At 44.8% G+C, this 24,073-nt stretch overlaps 1 protein-coding gene across 1 annotated transcript in view; it reads left to right on the top strand.

Annotated features, from left to right (window-relative positions):
- LOC311047261 (serine/threonine-protein kinase BRSK2-like) overlaps positions 1 to 23,366 on the top strand; it is a gene marked incomplete at both ends in the record, with an annotated part of 303,040 nt that extends 279,674 nt beyond the window's left edge. Inside the window, 7 exon segments of the mRNA XM_084059917.1 lie at positions 731 to 1,529; positions 3,859 to 3,907; positions 6,029 to 6,152; positions 9,366 to 9,546; positions 16,751 to 16,840; positions 23,132 to 23,161; positions 23,164 to 23,366. Of these exon segments, the coding sequence (XP_083916043.1) occupies positions 731 to 1,529; positions 3,859 to 3,907; positions 6,029 to 6,152; positions 9,366 to 9,546; positions 16,751 to 16,840; positions 23,132 to 23,161; positions 23,164 to 23,366 (1,476 nt within the window).
- Positions 23,367 to 24,073: the final 707 nt, after the last annotated feature.

Raw genomic sequence — 24,073 nt, 5'->3', positions numbered from 1 at the left:
AGGGCAATTATTTTGGGGCCCACGTGCAATATCCTCGCGACCCACCAGTGGGCCCCGGCCCACAGGTTGGACATCGCTGCTCTATAACATTAGCAGGCCACTGGGACCTCACTCATACAGGCAGGTTTCACAGCAGCAGCAGCAGACATCCCGTTGCTCTATTTCCCTCGTCTATACGTAACGTCCCAGCCCTCGTCTCTCTCACGTCTGTCCTATTGTCTCTCACACCTGTCTCTCTGTGTCTGCCTGCTTTGTTCTCTTCCACTTTTGTGAGCATATTATGGCTTTTTTTCCTCCAATGCTTGCAATACTTGCAATTCTTACATCATGGTTCTCTCGTTACTTCCATTTTGTCGCAGTGTTCTTTGCTTTTTGACTTGACTCATTGAATGTGCTAAATGCATGTTTTGTTTTTGTCTTCTTTCTTTTTTGCAATGCCTCCATCTCTCCTGTGTGTATGTATGTACGTACATACGTACGTACGTGTGTGTGTGTGTGTGTGTGCACACACGTCACCTGCCTCCCTATATGCCTTGGCTGGCTGCTCCCACTGCTGTCTGTGTGGCTGTTTATTCTGTCACACTCTGTCATACCTGTCCTTCTGTATTTGTGTATGTGTGCATGTGTCCCTGTGTGCACCGTGTTTCCCTCTATTCCTCCTCCACCCTGTCTTGGCTCCTGGCTGTGTCGTATCGTGTTTCGTTTCGTACGTTATCCTCCAAACCTCCAGCCTGTCAGAAAGTTCTGCGTTCCGCCGCAGTCCCCAGATTTGTCGCCGCCGTCTCCCAACACCAGCCCCTGCCCTTCCCCCGAGCCCCTCCCCCACCGCAGCGCGGGCCCCCGGATCTCCACCCCTAACTCCCTCGCTCCCGACTTCGAGCCTCTGCCGGCGGCTCTCAACAAGACCCAGACCCTCCCCATCAAGCCCAAAATCGCTCCCAAGCCCCTCCACGCCACGCGCTCGAACCCGCTCCCGGGGGGCGCCCCGGATCCCTCCGCCATCCCCAAATCGGAGCCCTTCACCCCCTGCACCCCTCCCACCCGCCTGTCCGTCTCGAGGCCGCCCTCCATCTCTGTGCCTCCCACCCCGTCCTCCCCGTCCTCCCCACCGACCACCCCCAATGTTGTGCCGCTCCCCGGCAGCCCCCGGGCGCGGCGCCCGCTCTCGGCCGCCTACCCCCAGCCCCAGCCCTATGTGCCCTTCAGTTTCAATCCGGCGGTGCCCCAGTCGCCCATCCGGCTACACCACTTCCACCCTGTGCCTCCTCCTCCTTCTCCGTCCGCCGCTGACCTCCCGCCCAAATGTATCCCCCTCATACAGGTTACCCCTCACCCCTCCCCACGAGGCAGCCCCCTCCCCACTCCCAAGGGAACCCCGGTGCACACGCCCAAGGAAAGCCCGGCCGGGACGCCCACCCCGACGCCGCCCCCCAGCCCGTCCATCGGAGGCATGCCCTGGAGGACGCGCCTCAACTCCATCAAGAACAGCTTCCTGGGATCGCCACGCTTCCACCGCAGGAAACTGCAAGGTACTGCAACCTGGAGACTAGCTGCAATACTAATACTAAGTGGTGGAAAAAGTACTACATTTTTTTTTTACTTAAGTAAAAGTATCAACACTGCAATGTAGAAATATTCTACATTGCAGTGTTGGCATCAAAATATGCTTAAAGTACCAAAAGTAAAAGTACTCATTATGCAGATTGTCCCGTTTCACAAGTTATATGTCAAAAATGTATTAAAAATATTAGAAAATAGACAAAGTATAGGTAGGGCTGTATAAGTAGTTAATGTATGTTTTGTAATAATTATCAAAATCTACAAAGTAACTAGTAAGTAAAGTTTTCAAATAATTATAGTGGAGTAAAAGTACAATATTTGTCTCTGAGATGTAGTGGAGTAGAAGTAAAAGTACAGAAAAAAAAAAGTATAAGTAAAAAATACCTTAATTTTTTACTTAAGTGCAGTACTTGAGTAAATGTACTTAGTTACTTTACACCACTGATACTAACAATATATTAATACTGTGGGGAGTAGTGGAGTTACAAGTAGTGAAGGTAGTAGCAAAGTTTCCGGTAACTATTTTCTAGTCGTTTTTGACCACTTAAAACCTAAATACTTGTCCCCCAGGGGTCTATACTAGGTCTCCTCCTTTTTTCCCTCTTCGCTGAAAATAGCAGATCTGCAAGCTTGTAGATCTGCTATTTCAGCCGAATCTTTCCCCCCAGAAATAGGGATGCTATGGGTTCAAGTAGTTTCCATAAATATCGGGGGTAGTTTGGACCAAAGATTCGTGTTATATTTCCACAGCCCCACCAGAAGAAAGAGAGTACTAGTTTCTGCACAGGCTGATTTAATGCAGCAATCCAGGACTTATATTAATGAATAAAATGTTATTTTAAACAATGTGTATGGTACTGTAGAGTATGTTATACAACATGCAAGTATATGACCAAGCAGTTAATATACTGTAACTAGCACATCCTGCAGTGGTTTGAGGTGGTCTCTACTCTTCCATTGAGAAATTTAGGACACTAAATGCGCTGTCAATCTTTATTGTAGTTCAGACAATTGCCTCTCTCTGTCGGGAGAGAAATAACAATAAAAGTTACGGATCGTAACTTTTCACAGCAGCCATGTTAACTCATTGTTCATCTACTGGTTTGGATTTTCAGACAGCATACTGTAGTAGAGTAGGTCATTAATGCATGTTTTTCACCTTGTGACCTAGCCTGGGATCAATACCTTTTACGGGTTTATGATCCGGTCGGGAGCGGAAGTAACCCTACGTCACCATCCGCGCCATCAGGCGGCCGGAACCCGCAAGCCTCACCCTCCGGTAACTCCGGCCGCGATCAAGGGCATTGTAATAGGGCGTACCTAATAAAATCCTTGATGCGGCGTAGTTTCGGTAGTAGTTTCGTTCCCTACCTATGTTGAATGCACTTATAGTAAGTCGCTTTGGATAAAAGCGTCTTCTAAATGACTGTAATGTAATGTAATGTTTTGCTTATTTTTAAAATACAAAAGAAATATAAATGTGAGTGTACTTTCCGGAGACTATTTAGCGTCTGTCTACCTTTGTTATCCCACGGGGAAATTCTATTCCATTTAAATAGGGATTGGGGAAACAAACAGGGGGAACCAAAACAAAGCGGCTCCACCAAACCGGAACCCGCAACTTTCGGAAAATGAATTGCTTCTTTTTTTTTTTTCAGTAGGTGTGGCCTATACCGGATCGCACAGGCAATTTAATAACGAATACCAGGCTTTCCTCCGAGGCGGAAAGACTGGTGATGCGAGGCTACCTGTGACCTAAAGTTTTTTAAGACATAACTTTAACTCAGTTGCACTACTTTTCTCTCTCACAGTATAGCTTTGATGTAGCTTAGCCATTTCCAGTGTAGAGTAATTAATAGCTTAGGGTTAACCACATTTTTTGAGTAGTCATCCCCAACACGGGTAATAACATTTGATCAGTAACACCTGCTATTTTAACCCCCTTATATAATTCATACAATTGAACACTGGTCTGTATGTCGTCTCTGTCGGGTGGAAACCTCCAAAACTGTTACTTTTCAGGTTTCAAATTCAAAAGTAGCAAAAGTAGCGGATCGACAAGCTCCAAACGCGTTCGAGCTTGTAGATCTTTTGATGCTTTTGTGTGACGCTGTAGTATGATCAAGTAGGCCGTTGATTTCCATTTCTGATAAGCAGCAAGCTATATGCTTTTTAGTTAGAATAATGGAGATCATAGCTTTCTGCCCGACAGCAACGATGCCTTAACCTGCTTCTCTACCTGTCGTGTGAAAGTCTCACTGCTGTCTGAACTGTGACCCGGCTGCTTTATCCTTGCAGTTCCCACACAAGAGGAGATGTCAAGCCTAACACCAGAGTCTTCCCCAGAGTGAGTGTCTACTTGACTTATACATCATCTTGTATGTTTGTACACACTCCCAAGTCTGTAACCACCTCTTTCCTTGCTCTATAGCAGGGGTCTTCAAAGTTTTTTTCAGCTCAAGGACCCCCTGGCTGAAAGAGAGATGAAGCAGGGACCCCCACTACATACTGTATAAAATTGTATTTTCATTGATTTCATAGACCAACACTAAACCTCTTTGCCGAAAATAGCGGATCTACAAGCTCACAACGCCTTGCATTGTGAGCTTGTAGATTGGCTATTTTTGGCTTAAGTTCTCTTCAGAATAGGGATAATAGGGTTCAAGTGGTTAATGTAAAAAAAAAAAACACATCCAATCGCACAAAGATTTGACGGACCCCCTGTAGTAACTCTGAGGACCCCCTAGGGGTCCCGGACCCCCTGTTGAAGACCTCTGCTCTATAGCCTTCAGTCGGCCAGAGAGACTCACTCTTGATCGTGTGATGTTTTGTATTGCGGCGCATGAATGTTTCATAAACTCAAGTTCCAGCATGCTGAGTTTAGGTTAAAGATTTGGAGAAAGAGGGCTCGCTCAAGCGACCAGTCTGCTAGGCAGATAGCCTGGAAGATGTCATACAGCTCTTTGGGGGGGGGGCTGAAATCTTGGCCTGGATATGCCTGTGTGGCTGGCTGGCTGGCTAACTGACTTGGCTGGCTTGAATGTTTCCACCTTGCTGGAACAGGTTAGGGAGTTGGATGAAGAAAGCCTTCTGGTAGCTACAGATGGGCCTGGCGGACAGGTAGTCTCGCGTAGCCAGACTGCTATTCCGCAATCTCCAAGTGCTATGTAGAGTCTGGAACTATACACCCCCTGGAAAGCCGATTCTGGAAAAGCTGTCATCTTTTCGTACTTTTTGTACGTGACTGCTTACAGCGGGGAGGATCGTTTTCAGTGCTTCCGAAGTAAAGTCTCTATGACGGAAGTCTGGCTTGAGAGACTATAGCGGACGCCGGACAGGCATGAAAAAGTCACACACCAACCTTATCCTTCTGTCTGGACCATGCTAGCCTGAATATAGTTGTATGTAAAACTGTATCTTAACCACGTAAACCTGTATAGGCTACTTGGTTGACCCCTCCTTTTACCCAGCTACAATACATATCTCTGGAATAGCACGTCTAAAATAGCACCTCTACAAGCCCAAGTGTTTTTGAAGAGGGCAAAGGCAAGGCTTTTCTATATTCATGTTTAAGTCCTTTAGGAGTGTGCATTAGTAAGTTTATATCAGGCATTACCTGAAGTAAGAGTACCGGTAGTATATTATGATAGTAGCAGTGAATTCATCTTCTTCTGACCTTCTTCTGACTCTTAAGTTCTGATCACCAAGAGCCTCAATTACTGTAGCTCTCTCTGTCTGTCTCTCTCTCTCACACACACACACACACACACACACACACACACACACACACACACACACACACACACACACACACACACGCGCGCGCGTGTGTACACACACACACACACACACACACACACACACACACACACACACACACACACACACACACACACACACACACACACATACGCACACACACACACACACACGCACACACACACACACACACACACACACACACACACACACACACACACACACACACACACACACACACACACACACACACACACACACACACACACAAACCTACAGACACATGGCAGCACAGCAGGTGAGAACGTTTTTTTTTCTCCCCCTCTCCTTACAGTTTTGGTATATTTCCCACTGGATACCCAGCGTTTTGTTTCGTTCCATCTCCCACAGCAGAAATAATGAATTTCCCTCTTTCTGCAAAGCGGCAGAAAGGTTGGCCTCCATTTGAGGCAACCTTTTATCTTCACGGGTGTATCCCACCTCTGGGGCGAGAGAGAAAGGGAGCAATGGACAGATGGGAGAGAGAGACACAAAGGGATGGAAGTAGTAGACTGATAATGGGTGTTTACGGCAATGAGCAATGCATGAACATATGTGTATATGTATGGATGCGTGTCTATATACGATATATATATGTGTATATATACACAATATACAGACAATTTCATCCCTTTTTTATCACAATTGTGACACTTTTATTCTTTTACAGACTTGCCAAAAAATCCTGGTTTGGTAACTTCATCAACCTGGAGAAAGAGGAGCAGATCTTCATCGTCATCAAAGACAAGCCTCTCAGCTCCATCAAGGCCGACATTGTCCACGCCTTTCTCTCAGTACGTACCTGCACTCTCTGAACCATTGACTGTGTGCATAGTACACAGTCAATGTATCCATTTGCTTTTTTGTTGTTGTTGTTTTTTTCTTTTTCTCCCCAATTTAGTCGTTATGCCAATTAATACCTCCCCACGCACATTTGTGTGTTGTCACTGCTGTTGTATCCTACGAAACTGAACCCTTCCGGGTCGACACAGGAGTCAAACAGGGATGTGTCATCGCTCCAACGCTATTCTCTATCTTTGTTGCTGCTATCCTACATCTCACAAGCAAGCATCTGCCCCAGGGAGTCAACATCATGTACAGAACTGACGGCCAACTCCTCAACATCAATCGTTTCAGGGCTAAAGGTCTAACCACCACCATATCGATCATGGAGCTGCAGTATGCGGACGACAACGCCCTTGTAGCCCTCTCGGAAGAGGACCTACAGGGTATCCTAACAGCCTTTGCGAAAGCATACAAACAGCTTGGTCTAGCCATCAACATAAAAAAGACCCAAATCCTCTACCAACCACCACCAAACAGCAGTACGCCTGTTCTACCCCCAAACATCTCCATTGACAACATCAGACTGGAAAATGTGGACCACTTCCCATACCTTGGCAGCCTCCTCTCATCAAAAGCTGTAATTGACGATGAAATACACCACCGCCTCAGCTGTGCCAGTGGGGCTTTCTCAAGGCTAAGGAAGAGAGTCTTTGAGAACCGCGACCTCCAAGCAAAGACCAAAATCTTGGTCTATAAAGCTGTGGTGCTCCCCACCCTCCTGTATGGATCAGAAGCTTGGACCACATACAGCAGGCACCTAAAGGCACTTGAGGCATACCATCAGAGATGCCTCCGAAAAATCCTCAGGATCAGCTGGGAGGATCGGCGCACCAACACCAGCGTCCTGGAGGAGGCTGACATTCCCACCATCACTGCCACCATTGCCCAAAACCAGCTCAGATGGACTGGCCATGTTATCCGCATGCCTGACTCTCGCCTCCCAAAACAAGTCCTCTATTCCCAGCTTGTTAAAGGGAAACGGGCCCCTGGAGGCCAAAAGAAGAGGTACAAAGATAACTTAAAAACAAACCTAAAGAAGTGCCACATAGACCTAAAAGCTTGGGAAGACATGGCAACAGACAGGGCGACCTGGAGAAACCTTGTCCGTGAGGGTGCTGCACTATATAATGATGACCTCCGCCATGCTGCACAAGACAAGCGCAGACTCAGGAAGGAGAGAGCAACCACCAAACAGCTCCAACCCAAACCCACCACCACTACATTCCCCTGTCCACACTGCACAAGAATAATCGGGTCCAGAATCGGCCTCTATGCCCACCTGAAGACCCACAAGGACCAAGAGGGAGGACAGTCATACTCGACTACGAGTGACCGTCGATGATGTATCCTACTGACTCACCTGGCTGTGAGGAGCCCCCAGCGGGAGGACGTCCTCCCGCCCACCATTCCCTGCTGACAGGTGCCGCCCCAGCATTTGTAACTCTTGAGTGTACAAATGTAACGGTTACATTTATACGCTCAGAGTTTAATGAACACAAGGGATTTGACAGTGCATTTACTGTCTGTCTTCTGTACCTCATCTTCCCTAGAGTCTATACCTACACATGTGCACTTGGCTGCAGTATTAGCCTGGTTACCTGTAGCCTGACAGAGGTCTTTGCCTACTTCTAACGGGAGCGTTGATTGGCTTTTGCAGCGAGGCAGGGCCCTCCGTGTGTTTGCTAAAATGCCTCTGATTTATGTGTCCTCTCAGTAAACTGCTCCTCGATTTTCCCTCTGCCGCTCTCACTCGAGGTCAACAGAAAATCAACACAGAGCGCCGGTCATTAGCATATAGATGCTTTTACCCCGAACGCCTCGTATTGAGCGTGTGTGTGCGTGTATACGTGCGTGCACGTTTGTACATGTAAGTGTATATATACCCCCGTCGGTATGTAGAGTAAGGAATAGAGTGATATCAATTTACATGCAATGCAGATGTAAATGTTTAAAACTGTGCACTTGCGCAAATGCGCAGAGGGGTGCATGGTAATATAATATCTGTAAAGGCAGCTACTTCAACTACAGCTTCTGGTATCCCAGGGTACACGGCAGAACCATAATCGAGCCCCAGTTAGATTTACAAAAGTCTTAAGTAAATGCAACCTCTGCTACCTCCGGTGCTTGTCAAAGCCATTCCTGGCCTCATCCCTGGAGGTACAGTAGCTATTTTCTCTTCTAGCTTAGGCCAGCTGTTTTTCCTTTCCCAGACAGGAGACTGGCACCAGAGATGAAAAGGCAGAATTATTAATACCTTTCAGTATAGTCACGTTAATGGAACGTCAAGCCCTTCTACTGGCACTTTGGGAAAAAGAAAAGTGTCAGTCTCGGAGCTAACCTGTTCATGAGGCGTACAAATTCATTTCGGGCGAAATTGCAAAAACAAAGTGAAACTTTGAACATTAATGTATTTGAGCATTCCTGAAAACCTTTGACACTTTTTGAAAAGTTTGATCATTTTGAAAGTTTCTGAAAATCAGATTTTTGGAAAATGTTTGCCTATATGATGACATGTCCAACACAGAGGACGCCAGGTTGAAAGTGGTTAACCACTTAAACCCCATATGGTTGAGCGGAGTCACTCAGGGCTGGGGTGCTCCTTCCATTCCGACATCTCGCCACTCCGACTAGTGGCTTCCGCATGCGGTTAGGGTTAGGGTTAGGGTTAGGTATAGGGTTCGTTAACGTCGGAAAGGCGACATGTCGGAAAGGCGAAATGCACCCCTCAGGGCTCTATGCTAGTATAGTGTCTTTTCTGTTTCCCGTTATTGTCGGGAAAGCTTTCGCTGAAAATAGCCGATCGACAAGCACAATATTCGGATGCTGGGGTTTAAGTGGTTAAAATGTCATGAGCTTCAGACGGTCGACTCCCATGAGGTTAGTACAGTACTAACCTCCTCAGAGCTTCATCATCAGTGCCTCGTAGTGTGTGCGGGTTATTTTAATACAGGTTTTTATTCACTGTCATGCGCAAGAAGCTTGTTATACAGAATTAAACAGGAACGCGGCCTACTTATAAACTCATTACTCATTATTTCTTCTTCCTGCGTTGTGTGTATCTCGCTCTATTTTTTATCCCTACGCCAGTCTCTCCATTTATTTCTGTCTTATACTCACCCCAACCCTTTTTCTTCTCCTTTATTCTCTCTCTCCCTCCCCAGATCCCCAGCCTGAGCCACAGTGTGATCTCTCAGACCAGTTTCCGGGCAGAGTACAAGTCCACGGCGGGCCCCACTGTCTTCCAGAAGCCGGTCAAGTTCCAGGTAGACATCACCTACACGGAGAGCACGGCCGCCACCAAGGAGAACGGCATCTACTCCGTCACCTTCACCCTGCTCTCAGGTGAGCACACACACACACACACACACACACACACACACACACACACACTATGGCGCTCGATCCGTGCCACGTCAAACCTTGACGCGTCACATGAACGTGTGATTTTTTTTAATGCGTGCGTGCGTGCGTGTGTGCGTGCGTTCTGCGCATACACTACACGAAAGCAAGCGTGACGTGTTGCATCAGCGTGTGAACGTGTCGTGTAATGTGACTTGGGTTTTTTTTATGCGTGCGTGCGTGCGTGTGTGCGTGCGTTCAGCGCAGAAAGCAGGCGTGATTATTGTGGTGTGCTGCACCGCATCATGTGAACGCCTGAGGCCTGATATATGTGCTGCATCGCGTTGTGTGATCGTGTAGCCTAAAAAATATAAAATTATTATCACATCCATGTATCCAGGTTAGTGGCATTGATACAATTTAGATATTAATATTTGTTTCTAAATACCCCGCATTAAATTAACTAAATAGCCTAATAATAATAAATAATATTGTTTCGCCATTGTAAGCTATATATTTATCTATTTCAGACCAGTTTATTTTTTTGTATTGGTACCAGACACGGTAAAACTAGCCTATAATACTTGTCACATTTCTCATGTAGGTACGATGACGTCACTGCGCATTCGCACATGGTCATTATGATAATAAATAATAATACATAAACACCGGACCGCTCATGGTCATTATAATAAATGGAGAGAGAGAGAGAGAGAGAGAGAGAGAGAGAGAGAGAGAGAGAGAGAGAGAGAGAGAGAGAGAGAGAGAGAGAGAGAGAGAGAGAGAGAGAGAGAGAGAGAGAGAGAGAGAGAGAGAGAGAGAGAGAGAGAGAGAGAGAGAGAGAGAGAGAGAGAGAGAGAGAGAGAGAGCGCAACACTTACAGTCTATGAAAGAAGGCACGCTCATTTATGGCAAAAGTATTGGCATCAAAATATACTTAAGTAGAACGTATAGGCTAGTCATTATGCCGAATGTCACGTTGTTCTTGTATTATTATGAAAAAGCTTTGAAACATGCTGTAACTCATTCACTGTGACGAGAACCCTCTTTCTGCGCAGAGTAGCGCACGGTGCACACACGGGTTGAATGCAGGGTCTGTCATCCTTGCAGGATTCTTTTTAAAAACGGAGGGTGCAACCTCCGTTGGGGCCGTCAGCGTCGAAGTTCATGGGTCGAATGTTAAATGTGTTACTTTAACAATGATGCGCAGCTGCCTCTAATGTATAGCCTAATGATATCCCCGCTGCAACTTTATTTTATATTGGAATGAATGTCCCTTGTAGTGCTGTTGTAGTAGGATTGGACACACTCACTGTATCTATCTAGTTGTAATTTAATGTTCTCTCAGTATAGCCTATCAAAGGGCAGGAAAAAAATATGAATTGTCTATCCTGAGCTAAACCGAACCTGTATGGTGTTGAATGGTTCCGTTCGCTCCGTTTCTCTCTCTCTCTCTCTCGTTCTCGCTCTCTCATTGATATAATTGCCCGGTATACGAAATTTAGCCTAGGATATTTATTTGGTTATTTTATTGTTTTGAGGTCTACTCTCCTGGGTCTCCTCCATGCAGCTGTCATTGAGTATAGAAAGATAATTGACACCAGCCAGCTGACTGTGCTTAATGGTTGATATTATAAGAGTGCATGATGGTGAGAAAAAAGTAGAAATCATCACGGAACGACAAGCAGGAGAGGGGACAATCCGTTGTCATTTTATTGTAGATTTAAAAGCAGCCTATTAGACTATATTGACTGTATATGTCTTGGATTTTACATGCAATGCTCCTGAGAGGATTATGGCGTGAGTAACAACGGACTTTAACATTAGTCCGTTGTTATAACCGTTGTTATTACCGTTGTTATATGTCATAGCACTCCCTCCCTCGCTCCATTACGCATGGTGCACTGTGCGCGCCCTTTCCCTCCATTGAGTTTTATGCATCCATTACAATCAATATTGCAGCGGTTGCAATAATATAACATTCCAAATAATCAGTAACATGTAGGCTATAGCCATGTCTGTCAAATAATATTTTATTTCAAGGCAATACAAAGCTATAGGCCTATGCCTACAGTAGGCCTATGATACCAATGTCGGGTCCGGTGTATGTTATGATGCCTCCTCTTGCCTCAGTTCCCCGACACCATGTCATTTCTCAAGAGATTGCTCTAATTCAAAATTGTATTTATTCTGTGAACTCTCTAGTTAATTTTCCTGTATTCAGGTGACTCCAGACCAAACAGACTCGTTCGGACTATACCCTACAGTCCGAACGGGACGCCTCCCCATGTAACGCTCCCTTATGCATTGTACAATATTCAGCCCGGTAAGGAGTTTGAACGCACAATAAAGGAACATTGGTATATCCTCAGTAGCGACCCAAAATTGGCCACTACTTTCAAGGACATGCCCAGAGTTGTCTACAAACATCCTCCTAATATAAGACAAACAGTTGTCAAATCAGATCTCATCCCTAAAATGCCAGAATCATCATTTTTGACTCAAATCCCCGAAAGCAGATGCGCCCGATGCGCACAATGTCATTTCACCGAAAAGAACCACACTTTTACGCACCACTAACGGGGAAACGTTTTGATATCAAGGGCACTATAACATGCACAACCAAAAATGCTAAAATGCCCATGCCTTCTATTATACAATAAAAAATCATGGCTGGGGCGCACTGACGTGCCATGGACACATGTCTTTCTAGACTTTTGCGAGAAATAGAGAACATTGTGGTTCTCTCTGGCAGCATTAGATAATTGCAGGCCAAATTAATTATATAATTTACGTTTATCACTCACACACTTCTGAGACCCAACCGGAGTGGCCATTCTATATCTATATCAGCTGCAGCTCCGCCAGAGCAATATTACTGAAGTTTGTTCGGTATCGTTTGTTCCCATTATTTATGTTATGTTATGGCCTCATTAATTCGAAAATGCGTCTTTTATTTATTCGGACAGCAGTCATATTTTGCGGAAATTCGCTGGTGACTGCTAGACCTTTGACCAATCAAAATGCGTTTATGTATTCATCCCATCCAACTCCTGTTGAAGATGAGCGCATTGGTGCTCAAAGTGGGGTCCGGGGACACCTCTGGGGGGCAGTGATGCGCGGGTCAGGTTTTTTTCATAACCCGCCCCGCCACGGAGCACCAAAATGTACTTAAAGTACCAAAAGTAGAAAGTAGGCTAATATTCATTATGCAGAATGTCCCATTTCACAAATACAAATCTTGTATATTATATGGGGTGTGAAGTGGTTAATGTGAGTTTTGTAAACAATAATTATATATATATAATAAATAATTATAGTGCAGTAAAAGTATAATATTTGCCTCTGAGAAGTAGTGGAGTAGAAGTAGAAGTATTGAAAATTGGAAGTACTCCTCCTCCTGTAAAGTATAAAGTAGCCTACATTTACTCAATGACCGGCTGCCGCTCCAAGCCGCTCCGGCCGGGGCCGCGAACCGTACGTTGCACGGACTGACATAAAGATATCCATAAGTGCGTATATAGAGCCTCCCCGATCAAGACTTCATTCAAATTTCTCCGTAATCCACACACAAGTATGTTTATAAACACCAAGTTGTGACAGTTAAGTTATATCACTCACCAGCCGATCAAAGAATACAATTTGAAACGCAAGTGACAGATTTTGGCTGAATTAACTCGCTTTGCGACTCGAGCCCCTCTCTCTCGCAGTGGTGTAAAGTAACTAACTAAGTACATTTACTCAAGTACTGTAGGCCTACTTAAGTACAATCTTGAGGTAATTTTACTTTACTAGATTATTTCCAATTTTCAATACTTTTACTCCTACTCCACTACATCTTAGAGGCAAATATTGTACTTTTTTAGCCTATTCCACTATAATTATTTGAAAACTTTAGTTAGTAGCCTACTTGTTATATCTTGGTAATTGGTTATTATCACTAAACACACTTCAGCCCTCGCCATGGTTCTCATGACGCAAGCGTCATGGTGCCATGTCCCCCTGGTTTATAGCGGTGTTCGATTGTTGTTACATTGCCAACTCTCACATGAACATAAACGTTCAGATTTGAAACATAAAGTGCTTAACCCCGAGCCATGGATGTTACAAGGCGATCCAGACCGCGATAAGTAGCCGTATCTCCCGTATTGTTCAATAAAAAATTTAATCCGATCGCCAGCCATTTTCTCCAATTTTTCTCCGATACTTTCAACCATGCGACACTAATGGTTGGGAGGTGTATTGCACTCTGATACATTACCAAAAAAAAAAGGAAAAGGCTGGCGATGGGATAAAATGCTTTTTATTTAACAATACGGGAGATACGGGTACTTATCGCGGTCCGGATCGCCCTGTAACATCCGTGGCTCAGGGGTAAGCACTTTATATTTGAAATCTGAACGTTTGTGTACATGTGAGAGTTGGCAATGTAAAAAAAAATCGAACACCGCTATAAACTGGGGGGACATGGCACCATGACTGTCATGGTATGACAGTCATGTTTCAGGGCTAACTTCAGCCCTATACACATTTCGGCCATTTGAAAATAGCCGATCTACAAGCTCACAATGCATGGCGATTCGACGCATTGTGGAGTGATTGATGCAACTTCTTGGATTTCTGCGATTAATTGTATAGCCTAAACAAAGCGAGACACGAGACTATACATACATCCCCTGCCAGCCTGCCCCCTGATCAAAAACTGTGGCTTTAGTTTTAGATTGTTGGAAAAGCCACAATATTACTCTGTGATCAATCACCACGGGACGATCATTTCATTGTGGATTATCCTATACTTCAATATGGCTTGGAATTTGCAACAGCAATGGTATTGAACTGAACATGAACTTGGACTGCTTTCGAGATTGATTGATTGAGAGGGCCGTGACTCACTCTCTCTCTCTCTCTCTCTCTCTCTCTCTCTCTCTCTCTCTCTCTCTCTTCCCCCTCTCTCTCTCTCTCTATCTTTCTCTCTCTCCCCCCCTCTCTCTCTCTCTTCCCCTTTCTCTCTCGTCTTTTTTTTTGTTGCGGGCAGGAGACGCGTTCATGTCCAGTGACCCTCCGCTTGTAGATCTGCTGATTTTTATATTTTATTTGAAAACTTGTGAAATGGGTAGCCTACTTCTAGCCTACTTTTGGTACTTTAAGTACATTTTCATAATTCCCCTAGACTGTGTTTTTATGAACCAAATTAAGTTGCAGTCGCAGACATGTTTGAATTGGATCGGACTTGGTAGGCTAATCACCGGTCAGTTATGCCATATTTTGCACCCAAGTTTATATGAGGGGGGATAATGTGGAGATTGTGGACACCGCTGGTCGCAAGTTCTCTCGCAAGTTTTGATTATCAATAGAGCATCCATGATCCATCCATCTGCATAGCTTTTTATTATAGGCTATAATTATTTATAATTGTGTCAACCTGAGGTGCTGGAGAGGCCGCCGTGCGCAATGACAGTTATATGCCCACAGCACTTCATGGTCTGCCCATGTGGCCCTTGTCTCTTTGACTGACCAATAAACCCCAAATGATGGACTTCTGATGAAAGTCTCACACGAGTTTTAAAGATGAATACAGTTATTAGCTTCTATATGGGGACAAAAAGCATCATAGAATAAATGCAAGCCTTTAATGGAGCCTGGATCTGCGCACAAACTCATTCATGAGGTAGGCCTATGATGAGAGATGATCTTTATTATTCGTATTAAAGTGTAGCTACTTTATATAGAACGTGTCACACGCACGTACGGTGCTGTGAAACAACAACAATCACGTGTGACGGTCTATTTTGATAACACTGCACACACACACACGCTATAATCACCATGACGGTTTATTTGACAGTCATCTGTCATGCACACACACGCACGCACGGTGCTGTGCATCAACAATATGCACGTGTGATTTTGTGCAGCCCTCATTGCCTGCCTCCTGTAGTCGCGTGACCCCAAAAAAAATGCATGCGTTGATGCGTGCGTTCGCTAAAAACGCATAAACTAAGTGTTAACGTGTAACCCGCGTAGGGCACGGGGGAAGGGTACGCGTGCACGCATGCACGTCCCATCGCGTCGCGTACCCATTGTGAGTCAATGGGAAAATAATAACAAGTTCACACGGTACAGTGCAGAGCAATACAAAAATCACGCGTTCATGTGACGCGTCAAGGTTTGACGTGGCACGGATCGAGCGCCATACACACACACACACACACACACACACACACACACACACACACACACACACACACACACACACACACACACACACACACACACACACACACACACACACACACACACACACAATACTGTGCTCTCTCTCTCTGTCTCTCTGAGCATGTGTCTACAGGTACATGTACAGGAGGAGCCGTGCCGGGCACTGAATGTGCCGTAATGGCAGGCTATTTGGGTCCTGCTGGTCCACTGACCATGTACACAGCAGGCATCCACTGAAGCCTCGCTCTCTGCCTGCCATATATTTATTTCGGTGTCATTTTGTGTGTGTGTGTGTGTGTGTGAGTGTGAGTGTGAGTGTGAGTGTGAGTGTGAGTGTGAGTGTGAGTGTGAGTGTGTGTGTGTGTGTGTGTGTGTGTGTGTGTGTTGTACTTGTTACTGTACTTGTGAGGACCAAATGTCCTCACAAGTACAGTATAATTTGAGAAAATGACATTGTGAGGACCAGGAAAACCTCCGGATTATTAGACATTTAGAGGCTAGGTTAGGGGTTAGGGTTGTATTCATGCCCGTGTCATGCACCGGAAAATAGCCGAGCTAGTAGATCTGCAATTGTGATTAACTCATTCAGTGCCCAGCTTATTTATGGAATTTTGGCTCTGAGTGCCACAGCTAAAATTCATTGTAAAAAAAAGTGCTTAGGAGCCGAGATACAGCCTTTTTAAGTTAGAAGTTGGAGCAGCACATCTTCAAATCATCATATCTTGGGTTCTGAACATGTTTTTCCCCCCCAAAAAATGTGGGGAAAAAAGAATATATATATTATTATTATTTATTTTTTTTCATGACGTCTTTGACGCCATGTGGCACACGAGGCGTCAGGCCACGTGACGTCTTTGACGTCATGTGGCACTGGATTAGTTAAGGTCCTCACAAGCAAAGTAATAATGATATAATGTGTGTGTGTGTGTGTGTGTGTGTGTGTGCGTGTGTGTGTGTGCGTGTGCGTGTGCGTGTGTGTGTGTGTGTGTAGGGCCCAGCCGGCGGTTCAAGAGGGTGGTGGAGACGATTCAGAGTCAGTTGTTAAGCACACACGACCAGCCTGGGGTCCAGCAGCTGTCTGGTGAGTTAAAAAAAGAAGAAGTTTAAACTCCGTCACACAACCACGGTGTCGCGTGACCAAAATAACTGATTGACAAGCTAATAACGCGACGCCATGCGTCGGATATTAACGTGAAAATCAGTCCCCCGGTGCAGCGACACCGTTAGGTATATCGGAGTATAACGTCTCTGTCGGGTGGACACCTCATGACGTCCAAAACTTTTCGGGATTCAAATTCAAAAGTATCAAAAAGCAGATCGACGAGCTTGTCGATCTGCTATTTTTGTGTAACGCTGTAGTATGATCAAGTAGGGCATTAATTTACGTAAAAAACAAAAAACTTTAAATACGGAGATAAGAGCTCGACAATAACATCCCCCCACCCCCCTCACCACCACCTACAGTACCATTCCAAAAGACGTCACCCTTTGGTTGCACGCCGAAAAATAGCAGACCTACAAGCTTGTAAGTCTGCTATTTTCAGTGTGCAACGGGCGTCATGCGACAGTAGCTTCATCCTCCCTCACTAACCTCTCCTATATAGTGCCTCCTACACTGGCTCCCCTCCTCTCTGTGCTTCGGTTCTCCTTCTCTAGCCCCCTCTCTGCGTCCCAAAAAAAGTGCTCCTGTCCCCAGTCCGCATGCGTTTGCTTGCACCCCTCCCCTCCCCTCCTAACCTCCCTTCCCCCAAGCGCTAAGGAGGTACCGTAGGAAGAGTCAGTCATTCAAGTCAACAAGTCGTATTTTTTAAGGCTACTACCCAACCTCCGACCTCCAATAAATACATTTAGCTGCGACAACCCAGAGCCCTACGTTGTTCTTCTAGCAACATGCAGGGCTCCCCAAGGTCCCCAAGACACCTATGAACCTATTCTGCCCTGTTTTATCCCCAAACGAGCACAATCTAGAAGAAACAGAAAAGAGACGTTCCTCTCAATCCCCCTTTCTCCTCTTAATCATGTCGTTCCTCGTGAGTCATCATCACTATTGTGTTCTTGTGTGTGCATCGGTCACTCTCCATCCTCTTGACAACAGCTCCATCTGCTGGCGAACAAAGGGAAAGACAACTAGTTTGACTTAATTAAAAACAAAAAACAAATCTTTTGCACTGCTACTCTGAAAGTTATCATTGCAGAGGTTTTCATCGGGTTGTGTTACTCTCCACCACTTCATCCTGTCCAGCCTGGGGCTCTCTGCCTGTCTTTGTCTCTCCTAACAGCCTCAATATGTCAGGCTGGTCCCTTAATAGAACATACCTTTTTGAACAGAAGTGAATTTCCTTTTAATTTAGTCCATAGACGTTTTACTTTATAAAAAGTTTTAAGAACCATCATGGCAACAAACTACAAGATGAATCATGACCATAAACATTTGAGTCGGGTCAAGAGTGAGCATCATTCTTTTAAGAGAGAAATACTCATCCCAATAAACCATTGCCCAGACCTTTCCAACGCTTCCAACCTAAGGATAGTGTAGCTTACTTATTAAATTGAACCTTTGTCATTAGTAAAGGAGTAGTTCACCCCAAAAATGTCTTATTTTCTATCAATTGCACACCCGATGAAGCCTTGAATTCATGGAGATGTTTCAGTTTTTGTCGCATTCCTGGGCCAATAATTCGATGACCAGGTGGCTGGTCAGTAGCGGAGACTCCACTGGTCATCAAATTATTGGCTCAGGAATGTGACAAAAACTTAAAAAATCGACATGAATTCAAGGTTTCATGGGGTGTATAATTGATACAAAATAAGAAATGTTTTGGGTGAACTACTCCTTTAAAGTGTTTTTATTAGTTAATGATGGTGTTGTAGTGTACAATTCTCAAGCAGACTGTTTGAGCCAGATTCAGTACAATTACTCAGTGGTTATGTGTGGCGTGCAAGTGTGTGCTCTGTAGCAAAACGTGTTTTACCGATGGAAGGGTAATCTCTCAAGAACAGATTCTGCTCTCCGATCGAATCTGTCGGCGAGGGGTCGTCATAACGTGTACGCACTGACCTACAAGTGGGCGTGCCTTCAGATCAGGAAGCAGGCCGCGCTTTACCCAATCAAATGTAGTGGGCGGGATTTACTGTCTTACTGCTTCCCACTAAAAACAAAACCGAAACTCATTTAACAATAGCGTCCTCGGAGCAGACAACCACGGAAAGATATTCACATTTTAACTTGCTCTTTCATCATAGAAACAAGTGGGCTTATAACCAAAACGATCCATGTTCTCTGGGAGAAGTGGTGTTAGTGTTCCGTGTAGAAATATTGTTAGTGGGAATGAAAACATAGTCGCACCACCGGAAGTGAAAGACTGAAGGCAGACCAAAACCCCGGTTTCCTTGCGCACGGGTCCACCATATACCCTCTCCCAGAGCCAAGTGAGAGAGTAAAAAATAGCAGAGGGCGCTGTTTTTCCTTTTCATTTGGCGATGGGTTCCCAGATTGATGGAAGGGTGACGTTTGACCTGGTCGTTTTTCTCATTATTCAGGGCATTGCTCAGGGGGGAAAAAACACAACTCTTGCTGTCGAGTTTCTTGCAGTCTGGATGGACCGTTTGAGGCGTGTGAAAGTAGACAATTCTGTCAGTAAATCTTTTCCCTGTGCCACCTGTGTAGACAGGGTTAATAGGGTTACATCTTCCCACGGTAATAATCAAAGGCTGTCTTTAACAGTCCAGCACGCGCTAAGCTATATAATTGAAAGCATTGTTAGACGTTTGCTGAGGATTGATACCCTCCTACCCATGACTGTATAACCTCCTACGCTAGCTGACAGCCAGGGCAAAGGGCCCGTGGAAGAAAAAAAAAATGCATAAAAGCCCCTGTAGCGGGAATTAAGAATAGAGTTTAGACCGACAATAGACCGGCTTTGCACAACAGAGGCTGTGGCAAACAAAGAACTTCATCAATTCTGGTCATTATGTCCCTTAATCACCAGTCACAGCAGTATACCTGGGAGAACTGAGGGAGACAATGGGAGGGCTGCAGGAAGAAACAAAGCGGGGACGAGGGGAGGGAGAAGAGAGGAAAATGGAGTGAGGAAGATTTTAGTGCCATTGATTTAGACTAGAGGACAGTCGGACTGCTCTGTTTTCGGACTGCAGTGTTTTATTGTTTAGGAAGACGAGAATGCTCATTAACCACTTTGTACCACACTGTTTTCGAAAATAGAGAAAACAGCCGATCTACAAGCTCACAGCGCGGCGCGATGTGAGCTTGTAGATCGGCTGTTTTAGCTATTTTTGAAAAGTATATAGGGGCTTAAAGGTAGTGATATTTTTTGGTATATATTTTTTTGTTTGTTAAAAAGGTTAAAGTACTATATTCTGATAGTAATAATTGCTACAGAGAGTTTGTTCGGTCACAGGGGTCTCTCCAGCTCTTTAGTAAACAGAATATAGTACATTTTCAGCTAGGTGACAACATTTAAGCCAATCAGGAGAGAGCACTGAAAATGCATTTTCTGTTTAATAAAGAACTGGAGAGACATGGGAGACTCCTTTTACTGAACAAACACTCTCTAGCAATGAGTACTATCAGAATATAGAGCTATTTAACACTTATTTAAACAAAAGTAAATCACTTACCCTACCTTTAAGTTTCATGAGTATCGTCTAATTGTTCAGAATAGACTGATTGAGCTTGAGATGAGGAGATGGAATTATGTGGACGAAAGAACATCGTAGAGAGTATGTGGTTACTCCAGCTGGATAATGGGGGAATCAAAGCCAACACACACACACATTTCCACCCTAGATCCAAACTACTTTTGGCAGTTTTCAGGCCCGGGCAGAGTATACAGTGATTGTCAAGCAGTCTGTTTGAGGCACTGAGGCTTTTTGGAAGCAGATTCAGTAGCATTATCCTATCCTGTGTGTGTGTGTGTGTGTGTGTGTGTGTGTGTGTGTGTGTGTGTGTGTGTGTGTGTGTGTGTGTGTGTGTGTGTGTGTGTGTGTGTGTGTGTGTGTGTGTGTGTGTGTGTGTGTGTGTGTGTGTGTGTGTGTGTGTGTGTGTGTGTGTGCGTGCACTGATGCTGTCACCGTTCATTAGCGGGCCCACAGGACTCTAGCAACTAATGGCTGTTATGCTAAGTATTTGGGAAGAGTACATTGTGTGACAGATCGGTCCCAGAGATGTGCTGTGTTGTCACCATTAACACAAAGCAACATCAACTCTTTCACTCGCGTCGTTTCTCATGTCTGATGTTCCTTCACTACTTTACTTTCCCCTGCAAGCAGTGGAACCATTAAATCCTCATAGAAAACAAATGTATTGAAATGCACACACACACATAGGCTACACGGGAGAATCCTTTGTGTTAAGGCCTTTTACACACCGGGGGCGTGACAAAAGAAATGATGCGAAAATGTGAAATACTCGCCATCAAAAATTTGTCATATAGTTGATGTCTCGTGCGTACAGGGCGATGCCTTTATTCGCAGCGCGGAAGCTCAGCTGGGCTTTGCATTAAGGATATTAAGTAGTGTTATGTAACACAGTTACACGTTGTCATAAATCTGACACAGAAGCCTGTGATATGACTGAAGGTTTGACTGAGAGGCCCAGTAGATTCCAGCAGCTAAATGGCTACTTTACTTCAATTATTCATTGGGTTTGCATGAGACATGGGAGAGCACACATTTCATAGCTCTGCTGTGGCAGTTCCAGCAGCCCCACGTCTGTCTGCCCACAAGTGTTGCCAGATTTTGCGAGAGAATCAAGCAACCAGGTCTATGAAAACAAGCCCAAACGAGCGAGAGCACACGCATGAGTGTGTGTGTGTGTGTGTGTGTGTATCAAAAAATATTAATTGGCAAGAAGTGAGGCTATAAGGAATAGAGAAGAATATGCAATAATAATATAAATAACCCTTTCTTAAAGGCATTGTAGGGAACATTAAGCCTAAATTTAAAAAATATGTATATATATATTTTTTGCATTTTCTCCCCTCTATCAGCCACTATATAATGATGCTGGGGTGTTTTCCTTCATTGAAACACAGTCCTCTGTCTGAAATCCGTATTTTCCCTTCTGTTTATGTTCATGTTGTTTATGTCCGGGTCGTAAATTAACGCACGCATGTGCGTGTCCGTGCGCGTCCGTGCCCGTATCAACTTTTTACTTTCGGTTTTAAAACGCTCTCAAACTTCTTTTTTGAGGCACATAATTTACTTTTAAAAAATCGTTTGGATAGAATTTAGTTGTTTAGCTTCATATATGTGGTCAATTTATCATGAAAGAGCCTATTTAAAAATATAAATTCAGAGAACCGTAGGGTCGGGCATTTCCGCGAATTGTATCCGCATAAGGCAACCTATTTTGGGCATGACTCATTTAAAAAGTCCCCCCTGCGTCACCCCCTGGTGGTCGGGGAAAAGAACTGCTGGAGGGGCGGTGTTTGACAACAGTTTTTTTCTTTGATTATGTCTGAACTCCCTACAATGCCTTTAAAGTAATAGTAATATTATTACTGTTACTATGTGAAGTAACAGTCATATAATAATATTACCAATTTTGTAAAAGTTAAAGTTATTACAATGCTTTGTTACTCTTTCATATAATATCATACAATTTTTACTATATGTAATGTACAGCCCAGCACTGGTCACCTCCACCTCTCTGTCTGTCTGTCTGTCTGTCTGTCTGTAACCACGCATCCTGCTGTGAAGCCCCACTGTTCATTTGTTTGTCTTTTGCTCTCTCCCTCTCTCTTTCCGCATAGTTTTGCCCATTTCTTCTCCTCTTGTCTGTGTACTTATTTATGACAGCTGATCTGTAGGCTCACAACCCGTCGCAGCAGTGTGTTGTGTCCTGAGCTTATAGATCGGCTGTTTCCGGTGCACGGCCTCCGCGGCCAAATGCAAGTATAACTCGTGGCTTTAGGCCAATGGTTCTCAAAGTGGGGTCCGGGGACCCCCAGGGGTCCTTGAGGGAGTTCCAGGGGGTCCCCAGCTAAATGATAGATAGTTAGGAACCAAATGGACCCTTATGGGTCTGTAACTCTGAGAGTGCACAAATGTGAACCAAATGGACCCTAACGGGACGGGTCCATTTGGTTCCATTTGTGCACTCTCAGAGTTGAATTAACATTGATTTTACAATATAAATTGGGGTTCCAGAGATATAAATGCCATTAAATGTGGGTCCGTAGCCTAATGCATGTCAAACTGGGGGGTCCTTGAAATTAAAATGGTTGAAAATCACAGCTAGAGCCGTAAAAATCTTCTCTTATGGGCATATCTTTTCAAATGGGGGTCCGCGGGCTAATAAGTGTCTATTTGGGGGTCCTTGACATGAAAAGTTTGAGAACCACTGCTTTAGGCAGCCTAATGAGTAAGTTCTTTGACGAAATTAACGACTTTTTTCAGACGAGAAGAATGGCCGGGTGCCCTACACCTCTGGCAAGCCCACCAAGCACTGCCCCTCGCCCTGCCCCTCGCCCATGCCCGTCCGGAGGCACGAGCCGGAGTCTAATGACATCAAATATGCCACCACGGCGGTCAGAGACAGATCTAAGTTGTCACTGGCGTCTCTGGGGACACAGGAAGAGTCGTAGAGGCTATAAATACCCCCCCCCCCCCCCCCATTATCCCTATATCGCTATCTGAGTCCCAGAGGCACTCTGCACATGTGTACATAGCTAGTCGATCTAAGGACATGTCTTGTTTCTTGTTTTTTGGTATAAAATGACTTTATAAAGATATATATATCTATAAATATATTAAAGAGAGCCAAAGTGATATTTTACAAACTGTCTATTTGCACCCACACTTGCACCGACGCAAACACATGACCCCCCCCCCCTCCCCTCCACCCCCATTTCCTATCAATAGCCTACCCCTCACATATACAGCTTTTTCCGACTACAAGAAATAAGTGAACCATGCCGTGCCAAGAAACGCTTTACACAGGTTCTGAATGTGTTTCCATTAGGCAGTGGTGGAAAGTAACTAAGTAAATTTACTTAAGTACTGTACTTAACACATCGGGTGCCAGCATTTTTTCATAACAACTTACCGTGGGTGCCAGCATTCTCCCCATTGACTGCGCTTTGCTGTTTCAAGCTTCAGCGTGCGTTACAAGCAAATCCACGCAAAAAAAAACATCGATTCATGTTGTCCCATGAGCCTGGCTACAGCCTGGAACCATAACATTACCCTGGCGAGTTACAACGGGGGGATCGCGCATCGCGCATGACCGGTTTTCCCCACAGGCAACAGATTCGGAGATATAGGCGTTTCAAAGTAGGAAATAGACAGGAAG

The sequence above is a fragment of the Gymnoscopelus microlampas genome (genome assembly GCF_963454915.1).
Source record: "Gymnoscopelus microlampas genome assembly, chromosome: 6".
Classification (NCBI taxonomy): domain Eukaryota; kingdom Metazoa; phylum Chordata; class Actinopteri; order Myctophiformes; family Myctophidae; genus Gymnoscopelus; species Gymnoscopelus microlampas.
This window is presented reverse-complemented; position numbering and strand designations above follow the sequence as displayed.